General features: G+C 39.3%; 1 protein-coding gene across 2 annotated transcripts in view; it reads left to right on the forward strand.

Moving 5' to 3' along the window:
* The window catches only part of usp53b (ubiquitin specific peptidase 53b), a 51,313-nt gene extending 29,164 nt beyond the window's left edge, over positions 1-22,149 (forward strand). Inside the window, exons 13-18 of one of the 2 annotated variants that reach the window (XM_067441643.1) lie at positions 3,946-4,600; positions 5,344-5,408; positions 8,880-8,946; positions 9,924-10,720; positions 11,562-11,646; positions 20,826-22,149. In XM_067441643.1, coding sequence (XP_067297744.1) covers positions 3,946-4,600; positions 5,344-5,408; positions 8,880-8,946; positions 9,924-10,720; positions 11,562-11,638 — 1,661 coding nt within the window. In that variant the 3' untranslated portion in view covers positions 11,639-11,646; positions 20,826-22,149. Of the gene's footprint in view, positions 1-3,945; positions 4,601-5,343; positions 5,409-8,879; positions 8,947-9,923; positions 10,736-11,561; positions 11,647-20,825 lie in introns of both variants that reach the window. The other variant, XM_067441642.1, reaches the window with a different exon arrangement.
* Positions 22,150-22,165: the final 16 nt, after the last annotated feature.

A 22,165-nucleotide genomic window follows, 5' to 3' on the forward strand; every position in this document is an offset into this window, starting at 1 on the left:
AGCCTCTTTTCGCAGAAGAGTCTGTGCCTCTCGTTCCATGACCAGAGCCTGCTCAGGGGTTACTACCGTAGGAGTAACCCTGCTGAACACGGGTGGGTGTGACCCGAACCCTTTTTATAATGTGAGCAGGACCCATTCTGAGATATTCGGCAGAAGTTTCCACGCTGCCAGAAAATCTACTAAGGGAACCAGCCTCTCGAGGCTGGTCTCTGGATTTTCCTGGGTGGTCAGCCCGGTGTCCTGTAACGGATAACCGGCAGGTAGCAACCGAACTGACCGCCCAGGGGCCCTCACGAGAGGGCGCGAACATCCCCAAGCCGCTACGTTTCTGGGCGGACAAGGAGATATATGTTCGCCGGGGACCACCACGCCCTGAAGCACCAACGGTGGCAGGGTTGGCAGACCGCAGACCTATATATATATATATATATATATATATATATATGTATATTTAATATTTCACATCTCAATATCAATATCCCCCAGCAGGTCTGCTTGTTTTATACGCTTGCAGGGCAACCGCCGTATACAAACCGGCGGCCGCCTGATCTGCTACCGAATATGCCCCACAAAGCCGACTTTTTTTCTTTTATTTTTACCGGCTTGTTGTGACTCGGGGGAGAGATAGCTCGCAAGCGTCTCTTCCCCCCGAGACATCGTCGCCTCTGAATGATAGATGCAGACCCATAATCTACGCGATGCTTCGGCAAACACGCGATCTGAGCCACTAGACTCAACCCCGTATTCTACACGCTGCCTCGGCAAGCGCGAGATCCGCGATTGAGTCATAGAATCTATATTGTAGACCCGTGATCTACACGCTGCCTCGGCAAACGCGAGATCCGAGCCACTAGATTCAGCCCCTCGTAATCTCAAACATGCTGTCTGCTCGCCATTATATTGTTCTTTCTCTTTCTTATTTTATTTATTTATTTTTTGGCGAACTTCTTGACACTCGGCCGGCCAGTCTAAACTTAACCTGGACACAGCGCGAGTTACACCAATAACTCCTCTTTTTATGAGTGTGTGTGTCGTTTTCTTTTGGCAGATCATCATTAGCGTTAACAACATCCAGTTCCTCGGAACTGGAGTGCTGCTGCGTTTGTGCCTCAGCGTGAGCGGAATAAAACCGCAGAGCGTGCTTCCAACTCGCTAACTGAGGCATGAGATCCAGCGGGTAAGGGCAGAGATAGGGGATCACTCGTCTCTAAGCCCGCCACTAGATCCCACTGCGATCCCTAGGACACGAGCCTTCGCTGCGCCTCGGCAACAGCGGGACCCGAGCCCTGAGGACCGCGAGCCAAAGCACTCTCCTCGAAGAGTGCCCGGCGTGATCTTAATATGCGCATTGGGAGTCTCTCGCAATGCTCGCAGCCAACCCCCTCGAGAGCTGACTGGGCATGCTCGAGCCCCAAACACATCACACATAGTTTCGTGTGTATCCCCACCCGTGATGTAACGTGGGCAGGGAGGAACACAACGCCTATATGGACATGCTATATTTCTTTCTTTCTTTTTTTTTTTGAACACACACACAATAAATGGACATACAATTCACACAGAGCGCTTGTGAAGACACAGAAGCTATTGACTGTTTGGTCCAGGTGTGCTTTATAGCTTCCTGGTTGATGACGTCACCCGCCCGTGACGTATCATCCCGCTATTGGACTGATTACACAAGTGCTTCATGACATGGTACGCAGAGGTGTCCCCTAGCGTTTCGACGCAGCTCGAAGTTCCCTCGAGATAGGGAACACCCTGTTACAATAGTTGCATCTTGCAGTTGATAGAGATTTCTGGGATGCACATACAGGGCACGAAGCTCCTGTTCCACCACATCCTAAATATGTTCTCAGGTAGGCTGTGGCATTTAAAACGATGCCCAATTGACACTAAGGGGCCTTAAGTGTGGAAAGAAAACATCCCCCACACCATTACACCACCACCACAAGCCTGCACAGTGGTAACAAGGCATGATGGATCCATGTTCTCATTCTGTTTATGGCAAATTCTGACTCTACCATCTGAATGTCTCAACAGAAATCAAGACTTATCAAACCAGGCAACATTTTTCCATTCTTCAGCTGTCCAATTTTTTGTGAGCTTGTGTAGCCTTTTTTTCCTATTTGTAGTGGAGATGAGTGGTACCCGGTGGGGTCTTCTGCTGTTGTAGCTCATCCGCCTCAATGTTGTGCATGTTGTGGCTTCACAAATGCTTTGCTGCATACCTCGGTTGTAAAGAGTGGTTATTTTAGTCAAAGTTGCTCTTCTATCAGCTTGAATCAGTCGGCCCATTCTCCTCTGACCTCTAACATCAACAAGGCATTTTTGCCAACAGGACTGCCTCATACTGGATGTTTTTCCCTTTTCATACCATTCTTTGTAAACCCTAGAAATGGTTGTGTGTGAAAATCCCAGTAACTGAGCAGATAGTGAAATACTCAGACCGGCCCGTCTGGCACCAACAACCATGCCACGCTCAAAATTGCTTAAATCACCTTTCTTTCCCATTCTGACATTCAGTTTGGAGTTCAGGAGATTGTCTTGATTAGGACTACACCCCTAAATGCATTGAAGCAACTGCCAACTGATTGGTTGATTAGATAATTGCATTAATTAGAAATTGAACAGGTGTTCCTAATAATCCTTTAGGTGAGTGTATGTCCCTGCATATTGTTGTATTGATCAATTAGACATTTTGACACTATCAGCTTAATATTATTATAACATTTTAAATTATATTTTTATGAATCACTCTTAAGTCCACATAGATCAGATATGCATCAACCATTTGAAAATTATGCAATGATTCCCCCCCTAACTAAGATTTTAGTTTGGTTCACAAGCCAGCATATACAGCCACTCTTTTTTAATTGAGATAGCAGCTTACAGATATTTTTCTGGAAGTTTGAAAACATGAAAGAAGACATGTGCCCATTTTGATTCAATATTTCTATTTTCAGCTGGGGGCGCTTGCTCTGACAGACGTAGCTTCTAAGGGCAACTTACACACATGAAAAATGTTTGAGTACTGGCTAACCTCCAAAATAACAGCAAACCATCTGTCTTATTAAGCAGGCTGCAGAAAGCATATATCTGTTCAAAGAGGCTTAATATCCATGTTAAAACCAGTGTAACCTTATAGGTTTCAATCAAAAGTTGTATGTGTTAATATTATTCAATAGTCCTTAGCTAACATGAATTAACAGTGAACAGTTGTATTTTTATTATCTGATATTAAAAAAGATAATACTGTAGCAAATGTATTGCTCACTGTTAATAACTAATGTTAACTAATGGTTTCTTTTTTGTGAACTTTTTTTCAGTTAAGTTAAAGCAAAATCATAATAATAATTATAAAATCACAGATATTATAGGGTCTGTGAAAATTCTCTCATCCTTTTACATATAGGTAGCACTTTAGAACATTCATTAACTATATTGCTAAATATTACTAGATTATATTGGCCTATTATCTAACGTCATTAATGTTCATTTATAACATTAAAAACCGCATGAAACTATCATTTACAGCATTTGGACATTTAACAATTTTAGAATGTATTTGCTTTAGACATATAATTAAGTCAAATTAAGTGACACACGTAAACAAATTATGTTGAATTAAGGGATGTTTTTTCCAGAAGTAACTTTTCTAGGCTTTTATATTTATTATTTAAATATTAACTGGTGTCAAGGTGATTTGATTTTTGTACAGTTGGTTCCCCTTAAGTGTCATAAAATATGACAACCGGAACAGGTCTTGATTTTGAAGAATATATCTTTTTTGTCAGATGGTTAGCTTGAAATGTGTATATTTGCAAACATTTTTTAAATTATATTGTGTGTTATTTAAGTCATTCATTCATTTGAAGTAGCTTAGGTATCCAACTATATTCTGGACCACTGTTTATTTATATTTATAATTTGTTTTTGTTTTTTTAGATATGACATATCCTCGATCATCTTCTCCCACTGAAAATGGCCCCAAGTTTCATTCGGACCAGAGACAGAGAACTCTCTCCTCACGTGTCTGTCGACCTGAGCATTCTTCAGTACATCCTCGTGTATCACCCCAGGAGTCACGCTCAAGCCAGGGAATGACCACTGGCACCAGTCGTCACATTGATTCATCATCCCTCTGCCATCATGGGTCCACAAATCTCCCCGAGCGTGGCAAGTCCAAGCCCTCATGGAGACCAGTGCGAGAGGTCCTGAATGTAGACAGTGTGCTAAGCAAACTAGAACAACGTCAGCAGCAGCAGCAACGTGGGAGCCCTCGATGTGTTCGCCGCTTTGGCCATGAGAGAGGACTAATAAAGGAGAAACAAAAAGGTCTGATGACTATTTACGAAGATGACTCACGCTTGGAGACTGAAAGTCAAAGCTCACAGGAGTCTCAGCGACAGATGATGGTGACCAGACCTAAAGGTGGAGCAAATGTAGCACAGCGGAGTGATAATTGGACGATCCAGAGGACAGAGTCAGGATATGAGAGCAGTGATAGGTTGAGCAGTGGTTCCACCAATCCTGACTCGCCAGGTGTTGAGAACTTCACAGGCAAAGAGCTCAGACTCAGTCAAGAAGCACAGCACCTCAGGTAGGAGAAGTAAAGATAGGTGTGAAGTTTTTCTTTTGGATCCCTTGGTCTTAAATGGTTAGTTCACCCAAAAGTGAAATTTATGCTATTAATGACTCACCCTAATGTCGTTCCACACCAGTAAGACCTCCGTTCATCTTCGGAACACAGTTTAAGATATTTTATATTTAGTCCGAGAGCGTTTGGAAGTGTACGCACACTACTGTTCATGTCCAGAAAGGGAATAAAAACATCATCAAAGTAGTCCATATGTGACATCAGTTGGTTAATTAGAATCTTTTGAAACATTGAAAATACATTTTGCTCCAAAAATAACAAAAACTACGACTTTATTCAGCATTGTCTTCTCTTCCTGGTTTGTTTTCAATCCTCAAACAAAGAATCAAACGGTTATGAATCAGTTTCATGATTCAGATCGTGTGTCAAACTGCAAAACTAACTCTTTGTTTGAGATTTGAAAACAAACACAGAGATTCTAACTAACCCACAGATGTCACATATGGACTGCTTTGATGATGTTTATATTACCTTTCTGGTCCTTCTGGAAAGGGACAGTATACTGTGCATACGTTTTCAATGGAAAGACAGAATCTCTCGGACTAAATATAAAATATCTTAAACTGTGTTCCGAAAAATGAACGGAGGTCTTACAGGTGTGGAATGACATTAAGGGTGAGTCATTAATGATGTAAATTTAATTTTTGGGTGAACTAACCCTTCAATGCAATGGTCTATTTTCTCAGGGATCAAGGCCAAAATAATCAAGGCGATTCAAAAATGGAGGCAGTGCGTTCTCCGCTATATCACAGTGAGTATTACCCAAACGCCATGGCATTATGTCAAGTTACCTTTATTTCTTTTACACTTTATACAATACAGATTATTTCAAAGCAGCTCCTCAGTAATAAACAGGAAAATAACACAATCAATGATGCAAGCTTCTTAAAATGAGGCAAATTCGAATGTCTGACAAGCCAGACTCACATCAAGATTTTGGGTCTGGGAACACACCATTGGCAGGTCTCAATCCGAGCTAAACAATTGTCTTTCATTTTCTCTCTACACGCAATAGGATGCAGCTACAACCAGTTCGAGCAAAACTCGGAACACATCGTCCTTTTTTTTAGAATGACTTCAGTGCTGTTCTTTGTGCTGTCCAAAGCCGATTCGAAAGGCCGCTGTACTCCAGCAGCAGTCATCTTCTTTGTTTTAAAGTAGCTGGGAATTCACACGGAACTGTCGTAACGCTACCGTCATTATGTTAAGCCCGCCCACCGACTCCATATACAAGATGTGATTGGCCTGACTAGAGTTTGGTTTTTCAAGCTCGCAAGCTAACAGAGAGTGACTAGACGACCCTGGCTGCAAATTACATTTGCTGCCGCTAGATTTCTAGGCTAAAGTAGCTCTATAAAGTCTATAAAAATTATTCAGCTCAATTTAGTTCAGTGCTGATTCAGTTCAGTTCAATAACTGTGTAAAATTCATCAGTTATGAAACAAGTTAAAAACAAAGTTCAATCAATCAATCAACTTTATTTGTATAGCGCTTTTACAATCACGATTGTGTCAAAGCAGCTTCACAGTGTCAAACAGGATAATATTGCAACAAAATTAGATTTGGCTGTACAGTCGTACTGGAGAAAACAGTGATGTTATCAGCTTATTTTAATTTATCATATAGTATATAGCATATCAGTATTATAGTTTATAGAATTAAATAAAACCTAATTCATAAATTTTTTGTATAATTAGTTGAATAACTTTAATCATAATTTTAGTGTCCCCAACTGAGCAAGCCAAGCCAAAGGCGACAGTGGCCAGGAACCAAAACTCCATCAGGGCGTGATGGAGAAAAATAAACCTTGAGAGAAACCAGACTCAGTCGGGGTGCCAGTTCTCCTCTGGCCTATTAACACACCGTGTAAGATTATTATTCTGGCAACCTTACAGGTCAGAAATCATATTAGATTGGAATATTCAAAATTTCAGGGTATCCCGGAAGAGACGGATTTATTTGGGATGGGGCGTCGATTACATAAGAGTATGAATACATGAAAGATCGGAATTATTGCGCCGAAGACGGGTTTTGAGTTTGCAGTTTCGTTACAGTTTTCTTCTAAAAGAGTTGAGAAATAAGCAGATCTAGCAGTTTTTATGGCCTTTCTATATGCCATCATGCTCTCTTTCCACAAATTGCGAAAAACCTCCAGTTTTGTTTTCTTCCAGCTGCGCTCCAGTGCCCCAGAAATTCAGTTCAGTTCAAGTTTTGTTCTCGTCCGACTGTGTCAGTTCAGTCAAATCACTATTATTATAGCATCATCTCTTGTTACAATTAACTGTTTTGCCAGTGTAGTTCATTTGTTATGTAATAGTCATGGCAATACATGTGCTATACCGATGTTGAGCCGTGGTGCTCATGTGAGAGATGATGGTTTGAATCTCGCCCATGATTTCTTATTCCTGTCTTTCCTAATTCTATAACTTAAACGAATTGCATGACACAAATTTCAGTTATATTTTAATGCAGTTTGTGCACGAAAAGACAGGAAGTCTATTTTTTGAAAGGTCTCAGGCTTCATTTATTTAATACAATACAGTAATATCGTGAAAAAATATAATCTATTTGAATATATCTTAAAATTCAATTTAATCCTGATGCAAAGCTTTATTTTCAGCATCGTTACTCCAGTCTTTAGAGACACATGATCTTTCAGAAAACTTTCTAATATGCTGATTTCGTGCTCAAGAAACATTTTGCCGCTTAACATTTTTTTGAAAATGGTGAATAGAAATAAAATATAGAAAGGTCTGTGAACATAATTTATTTGCATTTATTAAAGCATTTATTACATTTTATTTTATTTGTATACATTTTATACATTCACTTTTTTAATATTACCACAATTCTTTGAATGTGATCATTGTTCCCACAAAAATGTTAAGCAGCAAAAACTGCTTTCAGTATTGATAATAATAATAAATATTTCTTGAGCAGCAAATCTGCATATTGGAATGATTTCTGAAGGACCGTAGCACTGAAACACAATTTCTATCTATTTTGTGCATATATGAGGAATTTAATCATTTTTCATGTTTTTCATTTTGTTAATAACACAATACACCTATCGTGTACAAAATGCATTCAGCATATCATGAAATCTATTTCATTCACTAAACTAAACTAAACTAAACTAAACTAAACTAAACTAAACTAAACTAAACTAAACATTAAATGTTCACTGTTTTTGTACATTGAATCAGCAAAATCCTCATGCTGTGAAGTACATCATTTTTTAAAGCCCCTTTGATGGACTAAATACATATTTAATTCACAGAATGAGCATTTCAGGTCACAGTTGGCACCCCATAAAGTAGCATGTGCTTAAAAAGATGTTTTAGTTTAAGCTACAAATGAAACCATGCTCCATCAAACCCCAAAAGATAGACAGGCATTTGGAGTCATTTCAAAAGACTGACTCATCTACAGTTTTGTCATGTTTTTGTATACTTTGTGATTTTATGCAACTGTAATGTTCTCTAATTCCATGGTAGCACATGGTAGCATGCCAAAAACAGAGAAAATCCCTCTCCTTCTTCTATGAGAGCAAAAAGAGACAGAAGCAGCTTAAAATGTTAAACACTGCATCCCACTAAAGAGTGTTACATTACGCTGGAAACCGTTGATGGAGGAGGAATAGAGAGATAAAAACGAATTCTTGATGTCTTAGCTGCACCTTGGGCGATGGGTCTTGTGGCAGTCACAAAATTAGCCCTTGATATCTCTGTCTTCAAATCTGCTTGTACTATTTCCGAATCTTCCCAGATGTCATGGAATTTTAAAGCCCCTTCTTAGTAAAGAAAAAAGCTGCCAGTAGGACAGCACACATTCAGTAAGAGAGACAATTATATTATATTATATATTTCTTAGACTGCAGAAAGTGAAAATACAAAAACATCATCAATTGTAAAATGTATTCTATAAGCTTGCTAAAAGACTTGGAGCACGTGTTGTATCCCGTGGCTTTATCCTCACATGGAACTCAGCAGGTTGGCAGGAAAGAGATGAATAGTCTGTCTATTTATAAATAAGTGAGTAGGATGTGTCCTAGTGAGTGTGTCTGTGCCCACTGTGATCCAGCTAGGGAGATTTTGGCAGTTCTGTTCCTTTGTCGCTACACACCCATGGCAGAGATGCAAAAATCCACCTTTATAGGCTTTATTGTCTGCCGTTTTATGTCTCAGAAGATAAATTATTGGTTTGCATTTTGTTCCCTCAGGTAAACATTTGGCTAAAATTCAGGGAAAGAATTCAGAACATCTTATGAAAGGCAGCCCAAGTTCAAGGTATTTGCAGACTTTGTCTTTACATTGCAAATATGTTACACTATACAATTCCTATCTACAGAATAACAGCATTTCATGGTGATATTTGAATCACAGTTTTATCACAAGAATATGAAGACAAATATATAATATAAATCCTCAAAGAAAGGTTAAGAACAAGTTAAAAATTTCAGTTGATTACCAACTTGTTTTTATGCCTACAGTTCTGCACATAGGCCATCAGTTTTTGTTTTTGTTTAGTTTTTTTTTCAGAAACAAAAATGTAATTCATACTATGACTTTAATACATCTTTTGTTTTTAATTTATAAATAAAAAAGCTTTTTTAAAGCACATAAAGTAAAATGTGAGGGTGATGGAACTGTTTTGATATACTAATGACGAAAAAAGATGTACTGCAATTACTTATTATTTTATATATATATATATATATATATATATATATATATATATATATATATATATATATATATATATATATATATATATATTGTATGTATATATACCGGTATATATGTATATATTTAATATTTACAACTGTTTTAGTTATTCTTGTTTTTCTTACACATGGTATTCATATTTCTCATGCATATGTTATCACTATTTTAATTAATTTCTATGTAAAGCACTTTGAATTGCCATTGGGTATGAAATGTGCTATACAAATAAACTTGCCTTGCCTTGCCTTATACCATATTTATACCACAATACATTTATGATATGTGAGAATTTAAATTGAAACTTTTTAAACTAGATTTTTCATGATAAAGACTTATCCTTTTCTTTATCATGGACACTATGACTCCTTTACAATCAAACTCTATAAAGTGTAATATACGAGTGTATAACGGTCCATTTCTGTAGTTTTGTTGTTGTTAGTTTTCGTTTTAGTTTAAACGAGACAACATAGTATGTTTAAAAAAATACCTGAAATATGTAAATACGGTGACATCTAAATAAGTGTGTTCATGTTTCACAGAAGGAAGCTTAGATACTCATCCTGTGGAACCAGGAAAGGGGCCAATGTAGAAAAAGACCCATCGGCCGGCGACCTTCAAGCAGAGCAACAGGAGGTTTCCATGCGATGGCACCACAGCCCAGAAAGCCCCCTTCTGCGTCGCCTGGGCAAGATCAGCAGTTCCGAGTGTAACAGTTCTGATGAACTCACTAACCCTCTTTCAGAGCAGGAAGACAGCGCTTATCGTTCTAGCACCAGTGAAGTCGCTCCACACGAATCACCGGGTCCTAATCGCACCATTTACCCTTCGCAGCCGAGGGAAGAGTCAGCAATACCTCCATCTATGCCAACACACTCCAAACACGCACAGCGACCGATTGAGATAAGGACTCCACCCTTCCGTCCCCGAATTTTACAGGAGCCATCACAGACAGCTTCCAGGGCATCCGGCCGTGGCATTTCATCATTGCACACCACCGCAGTACACAAGAGAATGGAAATCAATGGCACATGCCCTAGCTCATCTGATATGAGCTCAAAATCGTGCTCTGACCAGGAAAGAGGGGAGCAGGTGTCCAGCGGTCCTGAGGAAAGATCTTGTGGGTGGGATAAGCCATCTGCTTCAGTGTCTCCAGGATCTGGAGTAGCACTGACCACTTATTTCTCTGTGGATAATTGTATGACAGACACCTACAGACTAAAGTATCACCACCAGAGGCCGTTGCTGCTCTCCATGCCTGAGCCGAGGGGAGCCGTTAAGGACGGGAGAGACACAGGACACTCAGGCCGCATGGAGAACCAATCTGAGCGTGCCAAAAGTAAGCCTGACTCTGGTATGTTAAAAACTGACTGAGCAGTTCATTAATTCCTTCATTGATATATTGTTATATTGACACTACCATTCCAATGTTTGAGGTTTATACGATTTTTTTATGTTTTTGTTTGCGATGCTCATTTATTTGACCCAAAAATATTATTTCAATTTTAAATAACTGTTTTCTGTTTATTTTTTATTAAATGTAATTTATTCCTGCACTGTGTTACCTGGCCTGCCTTAAAATGTTGAGTTCATTGAAATTAAAAGTTTGAGTTAATACAATGAAACTTTTTTGAGATTCGACAACCTTTATTAAAAGATTATTAAAAGATTTTGTAAGCATATTGGGTAAATGTGTGTGTTTTATTTGTGATGACACAGTGAAACATGCCAAATAGTGCTATTTTCATGATTTATCAAAATTTTAATGTGGTTCAGATAAAAATCATTGTACAAATACAGATCATTGTATCAACTCAATTTTTATATTTCAATAAACTCAAAATTTTAAGGCGACCAGGTTACTTACTTTTTTAAGTTAAAAAAAGTTTTTTTTTTTACTGTGTGTAATAGAAAATTCAAAGCTGAATTTTCAGCATCATTTCACTTTCAGAAGCTATTCTAAAATGCTCAAAAAACATTTATTATTACTATCAACATATTTTTGTGGAACGTTTTGTAACATTGTAAATACTGTTAATTTTGATCAAGTCAAAGCATCCTTGCTGAATAAAAGTATTTCTTTAAAAATCTTACTGACCCCAAAACTTTGAATGGTAGTGTATGTATTAAACTTAATAACTGTAGTTAGTATCTTGACTAAACTAAACTGTCCTTTACAGGCAACAGCATCAATAAGCCCACTGCTAAATGGCACCCTGTGACTTCAAAAGGGCTAGATGAACATGGATATTTGTGAAAGTTATGGTAAGTTCTTTTACCTAAACCTTCAGTACCTTGTACTAAACCTTCAGATATTGTTTTAAACTTAAACGTTTAAAAAATACAACTCTTTAAGGTATAACATTGCACATCTTTTGTAGCAATATACTAATTAACTCTAAAGACTTTACAATAAACTTTACACAAAAGTTTATCCTTAAGAGATGTTTATTAGTTAATGCAATAGATAACACAAACTACAATGTGCAAAACATTTATATAATTTATGAATTAAAAAAACAACATTAATCTATTATGAATAAACAATGAACAATGTATATATATATATCCTGTGTTCTGTGTACCTTGAACTAGTGTTGTCAAAAATATCGATATTTCGATATATATCGATACTGGAATATCTGAAACGATACGATTCTCAGTTTTTACAGTATCGATATCAGGTGCGCTCTCCTCTCCGACCGAAAGCGAGTTGACACACACCGGCATATTCTCCCTCAGCCCGGTTAACCTCTGAGCACGGCGAACACGCGTTCTGCTGGACTTTTTCCTCATGACAGTGTGTTAGTGTTAGTGAGTGATCGGTCTGAATTTCGCGCGGGATTGCACATAAATTAATTCTACTAATCCCCGCAGATTTCGTGCTCCACATCTGAAGCGCACACACACATAGCCTACCGTAATAAAGCCGCCTCTGACATGATACAAGTGCAAACATTTGCTTCCTTTTCCAGTTTATTATTGGTCAAATACACTCAAAGAATTATCAGTGCACATCTGGAAGAGTATTAACGTAAACACAGTCACAAACAGTTCAGGAAGAACGAGTAACAGGAGCAGTGTTCAGGATCCATGCGTCTGTTAAGTCTTAAAGGGACCGCAGTCATTTGCTATTCAAACTACAAAAACACAAACGATCAACAGCTCTTGACTGATCAACTTGTGTAACTTTAATAGTTTCATCTGTACGCTATTGAATTTTTTTTACAAAGAACATTATCCAATGTTGTTTTAAATGTAATTACTATGCATTTTTTTAATTCAGTTTCTTATCTGAATGTTAGACTTACCTGAAAAAATAAAGCAGTCTATTTAATTTGTATCTTCTATTCTATTGCATTTATTTGTGCTATTGTTTGTAATCTGTTTATTTGTTCTTATTTTATTACTGTTTACTCGTCTTTTTAAATTCAATTTACCATTGGAAATCAAACTTTCTTGTGCTGTGTGTAAGCTATTGCAACACAATTACCCCATTGTAAAAAATACATTGAGATAGCAAAAATTTGTGAGATAATTTTAATAGTAATTGATCAATTGATCAATAATTGTTTAAATCAAAACGATGCCCAACCCTAAGGAACATGCTGGCCACATGAATTTTTAGTAAAAAATAACAATGAATAATAAGTTCTGTTGTCATATTAAGCATCTTATCTTATTTATTTATATAGTTTTTTTACTGTGGTATCGATTTAGTATCGATATATCGATATTTTAGTCTGATATCGTATCGAAGTCATAATTTTGGTATCGTGACAACACTACCTTGAACACAGCACTGAACAATTGTTTTTCAGGCTAATATATATATATATATATATGCATATGCTGACAAATGTTTATTATAAAGTAAATTATTTATTTAATCATAATGGCTGTGCTAAATAATGATCATCTACTTTACTGCATCACTGTAAAAATGAGTAAGTTAAGTTGGCAGAACTCAAAAAAAGAAAGAAAAAAAGGAGGTAAATAATTACATCAAAATGTTTTCTGTAAGAAATTCAAAGTTTAAGTAATTTTGTACTTTTTAGATTATGACATATGATTATAGATTGCTCTTAACTTGAAATATTTGAGAAAGCTAATTCATACATTTAACTTAAAATGATCATGTAATTACAACTTGGCCAGCTACTAGCTAATTCAGTAAATGCTTATTTGCTAATTGGTAACAATGCTTTGATTGAATTAGCAAAGCATAGCACTTGCTGAATGAGTACAGCAATATAGAACATTTAGGGCTAGATTTACTAACAATAATGGCAAAAGTTTTAATCCACTTTTGCCATTAAAAATGAACTTCAGGATTTGCTAAAGGTATATGTGGTGAAAAATTAGCGCTGAAAAGGAGTAGACAGAGTTATTTTTACAGCAATGTAGATATCAGCCATTTTTCATCTAAATAACACACAGCAGAGAATAGTGCTGAGAAAAACCAAAGGAGCATAAGTAGTGAAACAAGCATGATTCAAGCCACCAATGTTTAGCTGAACCAAGCAAAACTAAGCTTGTTACCGGGCAGATGGTGTATGCAATGCCCTATCATTTTGATAAAGAAAGACTGTTATTGACACAGAAGATGAGGATATAGCCCGTCAGCATGTGAAAGATTTGCTAGAGCTTACGAGCTGTATGACGCGACGCAGCGACCGCACGGTACAAGATGGCGGCGATGACGCAGACAGAAATTCAGCGGAGCTCGCGCATTTAAAGAAACAGTACGCCGAATTGCAGCATCATTTTGAGTTATCAACAAATGTGCTAAAAAACGAAATCCAACGTCTGAGCTTGAAAGTTCCTGATGTGCCAAGCTCCCCTGTGTTTTCCCAACACCAGCATGCAGTGCCCGAAGTCACCATCCGACGTGATTTTAAAATTAATGGTCAAATTGGAGAAAGGGGACAGAAAGATAAGCTGTCATATAACAACTTGATGCACCAAATTGATGCTGGAATGAACAAGGGACACAGAGAGCCTGAGATAATCGATGCAGTGATAAGAGCAGTCAGTCCAGGTATGAGTCTGCGTGATATGCTGGAGATCAAGACAGATTTAACCCTTTCTCAGCTGCGCACCATTCTTAAAGGCCATTATAAGGAAGAAAGCCCAACAGACCTGTATCATCGATTGATAAACATCACTCAAGAGGGCCGTGAGTCACCACAAAACTTCTTATTCCGTGCTATTGAGTTGAAAGAAAGACTTTTAGCTGCTGCTCGAGACCCGGATGGAGAAGAACCGTACAGTCCTGATCTCATACAGAGGAGATTCCTGCGCGCACTAGGAACTGGGTTATCAAACGATCACATTAAATATCAGCTTAAAACCTACCTCGATGATCCAAAAATCAGAGATGAAGTTCTCATCACTGCAATGAACGAAGCTGCAAGTCTTGAGTGGGAACGACAGCAAAAGTTCAAGAAAAATGCCAACATTAAAGAGGCTAAAGTCACTGAAGTTCCAGCAGAACTACATCAAAGTCAAGAGAGAATGGGTCATGCTGTGGGAGGTAAAGAACAGTCTGCGCACACACAAGTGAAGGCTTTGAAAACTCCACAGGTCATGGACAAGAAAGACTCTGAGCTTTATGAGGTTGTCAAACAGTTAAGAGAGGAGATTGGAGAAATGAGGAAAGTGATGAGTACTCACCGTTACGCTCAGCCACGAGAAAGGAAAAGAGGATGCCGTGGGTGTCAGGATCATGGTAGGGGTGACCATTGTGATCATTGTTTTAAATGTGGGCAAAGTGGACACCTTTCCAGAGGGTGCAGGGGATTACCGGCAGGAAGAGCAGAAAGAGTACACTCAGCTAGCAGTATGACGTTAACAACCCACACAACGTCGTCACTGTGGCCAGAATATCAAAGTGAACTCCTGTGTGACAGCATTAAGCAGCTGGAAGCTCGGGAGGCTGCAAAGAAGAAGGAGAGCCACCTACAGCTTATCAGATCCGTAAGTGCTAATCAGCTGTCTACCAAACATAATGCACAGTTACTGAATCTGATCGGAGAGAAATGTATGGTGAACTGTTTCTTTGATGGTGTACCAACACAAGCGCTATGGGATACAGGCTCACAAGTCTGTCTCATGAATGATAAATGGAGGAAAGAACATCTCCCACATACAACACTACGCGGCCTCGAAGAAATCCTAGGTCCGGGAAGCCTCACCGGTCGAGCAGTGAATCAAACAGCTATCCCGTTCGAAAGCTGGGTCGAAGTGACATTTAAGCTGGGAACAGACAAGGCCACACCACTAGAATTGGAGGTACCAGTATTGATATGTGGTGGCGATGGAGTGGCGGAGGAACCCATAATTGGATACAATGTCATCGAGTATCTGTTGAACAGTGGTGTTGAGCGACCTACCAGTGTAACGACCAAAGCTATGAGTACTGCACTGTCCTGTGATTGCAAGAAAGCAGAGGTGCTGCTGAACTTAGTGAGAAGTCAGGACGATGGGTGCAACGATGGCGTAGCGAAAGCAGGAAGGTCAGTGACAAAAATTCCAGGTAGACAGGCTAGAGCTGTGAGATGTTCTATTAGAACGGGTCCTTTACTGTCCGACCAAGATGCTCTTTTTGTGCCGGAGGAGTGTGCGAAGTGGCCAGACGGATTGAGGGTGGAGGAAAACATTGTTCGCCTCCAGAGAGGGACCTGTTCGCGTATCTGTATTCCTGTGATCAATGACACGGGTCATGACATCGACCTGCCTCCACGGGCAGTTTTGGGGTGTATACAGCGAGTAAAAGCTATCTACCCGGCCGAGATGAGACCAGTGACAGGCCAGAAGGAGGGTGCCTCTGCGAATGCTGCACACATTACCCAAGGCCTGTTCCATAAAAACAGTGAACAAGTCACTCAATCTACAGAAAACAGAGAGACAACGTTAACCACGCAAAAGGAAAACTTATGGGACCCTCCCGTATGTGTTGACCACCTAACACCCGAACAGCAACAGGAAGTGAAGCAGCTTTTAAGGGAGGAGAGCGATGCTTTTGCTCGTGATGACAGCGATGTAGGATGTATTCCATCTCTCCAGCTAAAAATCCGCCTCAATGACACCACACCTGTAAGACACACGTACATGTCTGTCCCAAAGCCACTGCGCAGAGAGGTTAAAGAATACCTGGAGGATCTGTTGAATAAGGGATGGATTACGAAATCGAAGTCACCATACTCTTCACCGGTAGTTTGTGTACGTAAGAAGGATGGAACTCTCCGCCTCTGCTGTGACTACCGAGAGTTAAACAAGAAATCCATTCCAGATAGACACCCCATTCCCCGCATTCAAGACATGCTTGACAGTTTGGCGGGCAGCGCTTGGTTCTCGGTCCTGGATCAAGGCAAAGCCTATCACCAGGGGTTTGTAGAGGAATCCAGCCAACCTCTCACTGCATTTATAACACCGTGGGGATTATATGAATGGGTGCGGATCCCTTTCGGATTGTCAAATGCACCTGCCGAATTCCAAAGGAGTATGGAGGAGTGTCTGCGAGAACTGCGCGATGAGGTATGTCAGCCTTATCTAGATGATAATTTAGTTCACTCAAAAACATTTGAGAATCATCTTCAGGACATTAGAAAGGTGTTGCAGTGTTATCAGAATCATGGTGTCAAGCTAACGCCTCGAAAATGTGAAGTGTTCCGACGTCAGGTACGATTCCTAGGGAGGATGGTAACGGAAGATGGGTACACAATGGATCCGGCTGACATCGCTCCTGTCCAGGCGCTGAAAGAGAGGATCCCTCAGACAGTTGGCGAGGTGAGAAAGTTATTAGGGTTTCTCTCTTACTACCGGTCATACATTGAGAACTTTTCCCGCAAAGCTGCTCCTCTTTACATGTTGCTCACTGAAACGAAGACAACAAAGGGGAAAGTACAGCCGAAGCGGAAAGGCAAAGGGAAAAGTAGTTGTGGACAACTTACCTCGTCACATCCAGTCCTGTGGACAGATGAACATCAAGAAGTTCTCTGCAAGCTAATTGACTATTTATCTAATCCACCGGTGCTGGGATATCCCGATCTAGATGAATCTTTTGTACTCCACTGCGACGCTTCACAGGAAGGCCTTGGGGCAGTGCTGTATCAAAGACAAAGAGGCAAGTTAGTGGTGATCGCATACGGATCAAGAACTCTAACCCCTGCCGAGAGAAACTACCATCTTCATTCTGGAAAGTTGGAGTTTTTGGCAATGAAGTGGGCCATATGTGAGCGGTTCAGGGACTATGTCTATCATGCACCATCATTCGTTGTGTACACGGACAATAACCCCCTCACATACGTGATGTCAACAGCCAAGCTAAATGCCACAACGTACAGATGGGTAGCAGAACTTGCTGACTTTCGATTTACCATTAAATACCGTCCAGGAAAGTCAAATGGGGATGCTGACGGCTTGTCACGTATGCCGTTGCAGATGGAACAGTACATGAAAACCTGTTCAGAGGAAGTGCACCCTGACGTCATGGTCAGCATAACTCAATCGACGGTGGTACAAAGTCAGGAGAGAGGGCCATGGTTATGTCCACTTACCATTGAAACAGCACTGTTGAAGGAACAGGAGGAGGAGCTGTTCACGTCAGTCACAGAGATTCCCAAGGATGTTCTAAAAAAAGCTCAAGAAGAAGACCCGGAAATCAGAGAAGCGGTGGAATACCTCAAATCTAGACCGCAGTCAATGAAGAGAAGCCAGGGTAAAGAGCTTCGGGGACTGATGAGGGAACGAGCTAAGCTACACCTGGATGAACATGGTCTCCTGTTCCGCAAAACAGCAACTCGTCATCAGTTGGTATTGCCTAGGAGATACCATGAGCTCGTCTACAAAGAGTTACACCAAGACATGGGTCACTTGGGAGCAGAAAGGGTGCTGACCTTGATAAGAGACCGGTTTTATTGGCCCCACATGCAAAAAGAAGTGGAACACTATGTCACACGGGTGTGTAGCTGCTTGAGGAGCAAACGTCCAAACAAAATCACCCGAGCTCCTCTAACAAACATCACCACCACTTACCCATTTGAGCTGGTATCTATTGATTTTCTACACCTAGAGAGGTGTAAAGGAGGATATGAGTACATCCTGGTGGTGATGGACCATTTTACACGCTTTGCTCAGGCGTACGCATGCAGAAACAAAAGCGCAAAGACAGCAGCTGAGAAGGTGTTCGGGGATTTTGTTCTCAAGTTTGGGTTTCCGACGAAACTGCACCACGACCAGGGGAGGGAATTTGATAACAAGCTGTTTGCGAAGTTACAGGAATACAGTGGTGTGCAAGGCTCCCATACTACACCGTATCACCCACAGGGAAATGGTCAAGTTGAGCGGTTTAACCGAACTTTGTTAGCTATGCTGAGGACCCTTCCTGAAACCGCCAAAGCCGACTGGAAGACATCACTTGCAAAGGTGGTAAATGCGTACAACTGTACAAGATGTGAGGCAACGGGTTTTCCTCCCCATTATCTCCTGTTTGGCCGTACTCCCAGACTGCCAATTGATATAATGTTCGGTGTGCCAGCAAAAGACCAAAGCTCCTCTTACCATGAATATGCAGAGAACTGGAGGAAGAGAATGGTGGAAGCCTACAAGTTAGCTACAAGAGTGTCACAAAAAGAGAAGGCGAGAGGAAAAGCTCTGTATGATAAGAGAGTGCACGGAGCTGAACTGATCCCTGGGAGCAGGGTACTTGTCCGGAACTTCAAAGAGAAAGGTGGACCTGGGAAACTTCGATCATTTTGGGAAGAACAAGTTTATGTCGTCACCCAGAGGAAGTATCAGGATGGTCCAGTATATGAAGTTCGACCGGAAAACGGAAAAGGAAAAACAAGAATACTGCACAGGAATCTTTTGTTACCGTGTGACTACTTACCGGTAGAGAGAGTATACTCACCTCTAAGACCTGAGAAAGAAAAGAAAAGAAGCAAGAATGGAAAGACATCAACACAGCAGAATCAGAGACACTGTGATAGTTCGGATGGTGAAGATGACTGGAAATGCCTGGTTGGAGTGCCCGTCGACAGAGAGAGTCCACATCTACAGAAAAGACCTTCACAACAACACTCAGTGGAGACAATGATTCTGAATGATACAGGTCCGGAGGAGGAAGATGAGCAAGGAGTTGGACAGGGGGAAGATGTGTCATCCGGAGGAGAGGTTGGAGAAACAGACGATGCGGAAGAGAGTGACGCTGAGCCTCTTTCACAACCTGCCGGCAAAAGAGTATATCCTTTGAGAAACAGAAAAGTAAAAAAAATGTTTACTTACCATACCCTAGGTCAGCCTAGTATCGTAGAGGGGTAAGCTGTTGGGAGTAAATCAGAGAAAGAAGTTCTAGTTAACAAATTAAAGTAAATCCAGAATAAGATTGTTTTTTTCTTCTCTTTTCCCTCTTCTTAAATTTTATAGATAAAGTAGTAGCTATAGCATTCCAAAAGGAAACAGTTACACAGTAAATCTTCTATGGTTGAAGGGTAGATTCCTTCAGTGACAGTACAGATTCCTGTTGATAGACAGTGATGGTGGTGGAAGATCATGGTGCACAATGATGTCTGCTGCAAACACACTGCATGAAAAAGGAGATAAATGTTGTGTGTCACGTGTCAAAGTATAGCACAAGTACTAAAAAAGGTTGTATCACTGACTCCTACCAAAGAGATTATTTGTGTGTGGTTATCCAGTACTGTATTCTGTGAATGTCGGGACTACATTCTATTTTGTAGGGGAGAATGTGGGGAAAATCTAGAATATATATAGATTAAGATAATTGTGAATTGAAAGCTAGACTTACCTAATCTTTATTATGTTTATATAATTTCCGTTCTGTTATTAATAAATGCTGGTTAATTATTCAGTACATGCATGTAAATTTGTAGTATATTCACAGCTATGTGAAGGGTGTCCAATGGGTGGCGATAGCCAGGTGCGGAACCCCGGGGTAGACCAAAAAGAGAAGAAGAAGAGTTCGTTTTGTTGTTCACGCGAGGTTTGACGAGAAAAAACAGTGTTCAGTGTGGTATTGTACTGTGTGGTACGGAGCTGTAGCAAATAGTGCTGACTGAATAAACGAACCCAACCAAATCACGCGCTTGTCATCTCTTTCAAGTGTGTTACAATTTGTTTGTTCTAAATTAACCTTTATTAAGGAAAATGACACAAATCAGCACTACTATTTTATGCAAATGTATTTAGTGATAGTATAATGTAAGAATAAACAACGAAGACACCGTTTGGATAATAGCATACTACTCTTTATTTCCACAATATAACAATATAGTACAAATAATTATTGTTTATTGTTTTAAATTAAGTATTAAGGTGAACAAGTCAAATTTACCTTGGCAAAGAAATGAATGTTCATTCTATTGACTAGTACTTTATGTATTTAAAAAAAATGCATAATAATAAGTCTTCTTTCTTAACAGGTCCTGGTGACCCAGTGAGAAGTAATGAAAGAGAATTGCCAAAGAAGTTGAAATATATGGATTTTTTTTGTACTTGTAATTACAATGTATTTGAAGCTGAAGGAAGGAGATTTGTCCTTTTGTACCCTCTTCCTGTAAATTGTGAAGTTTGAGTATCTTATAAGAGCCATCCACAGGAGGGCAGTATGCACTTTGGTTTGAATAAGTATTTGCTTGTGAAAAGGAATGACCATGTTATGATGAATATCAAATGTATTGATTATCCTTTACTGATTTGTGACAGGTAATGTGGTGTATATATACGCTACCTTTTATAGGTTTTAGATCGGTTTCTTCTGCTCACCAAGACTGCATTTAATTGATCCAAAATACAACAAAAACTGTAATATTGTGAAATATTTTTACAATTTAAAATGACGGATTTATGAAAATTAAAATGCAGTGTATTTCTGTGAAATTCAGCTTTGCATCACAGGAATAAATGGCATTTTAAAGTTTGGCCTTGCCTTGCCAATGTTTCCAGGATTCTTTGATGAATAGAAAGTTTAAAAGAATAGCCTTTATCTCAAATAGAAAACTTTTGTAACATTATAGACTACAGGTCAAATGTTTGGTCTAATATGTGTTCTTTCTTTTTTTTTTGGAAAGAAATTGAGGACATTAATACCTTTATTCAGCAAGAATGCATTAAATTTATCAAAAGTGACAGTACAGACATTTGTAATTTCTACTACAAAAGATTTCTATTTCAGATAAATACATAACTGTTTTCAACATTGATAACAATAAATGTTTCCTGAGTAGCACATCATCATGTTAGAATGATTTCTGAAAGATCATGTGACACTGAAGACTGGAGGAATGAAGCTGAAAATTCAGCTTTGCATCACAGGAATAAATAACATTTTTCAAATGTATTCAAATAGAAATCTTTAGCAATATTACTTTTTTTGCTGTATTTTTGATCAAATAAATGCAGCCTTGGTGAGCCGTTATTTAAAATGACCTTTTACCAATCTAAAACTTTTGAACGGTAGTGTGTATATATCAAATAAGTCTTAAAGACCGAGTCTTAAAGACAAAGATAGCGATTGTGCCCTTGACTTTCATTTAATTGCAAATGGACCTTTGTACATACTCCCTAGAGGTTGTTTGTGGAGTGCCTTCCAGCTATTTTTTTTCGTGCAAAATATTTAAATGATTAAAAATAAAATGAATAATGTAAAATTATATCCGCTATATATTTTTGGAGATGTCTATGCAGTTATTTTTATTCTTTGTTTAATAAACTTCAAATGTTCAATCACTGATACAATGCATTTGCGTCTTTGTGTGACTAA

Source organism: Pseudorasbora parva, chromosome 4 (genome assembly GCF_024679245.1).
Source record: "Pseudorasbora parva isolate DD20220531a chromosome 4, ASM2467924v1, whole genome shotgun sequence".
NCBI classification, from domain to species: domain Eukaryota; kingdom Metazoa; phylum Chordata; class Actinopteri; order Cypriniformes; family Gobionidae; genus Pseudorasbora; species Pseudorasbora parva.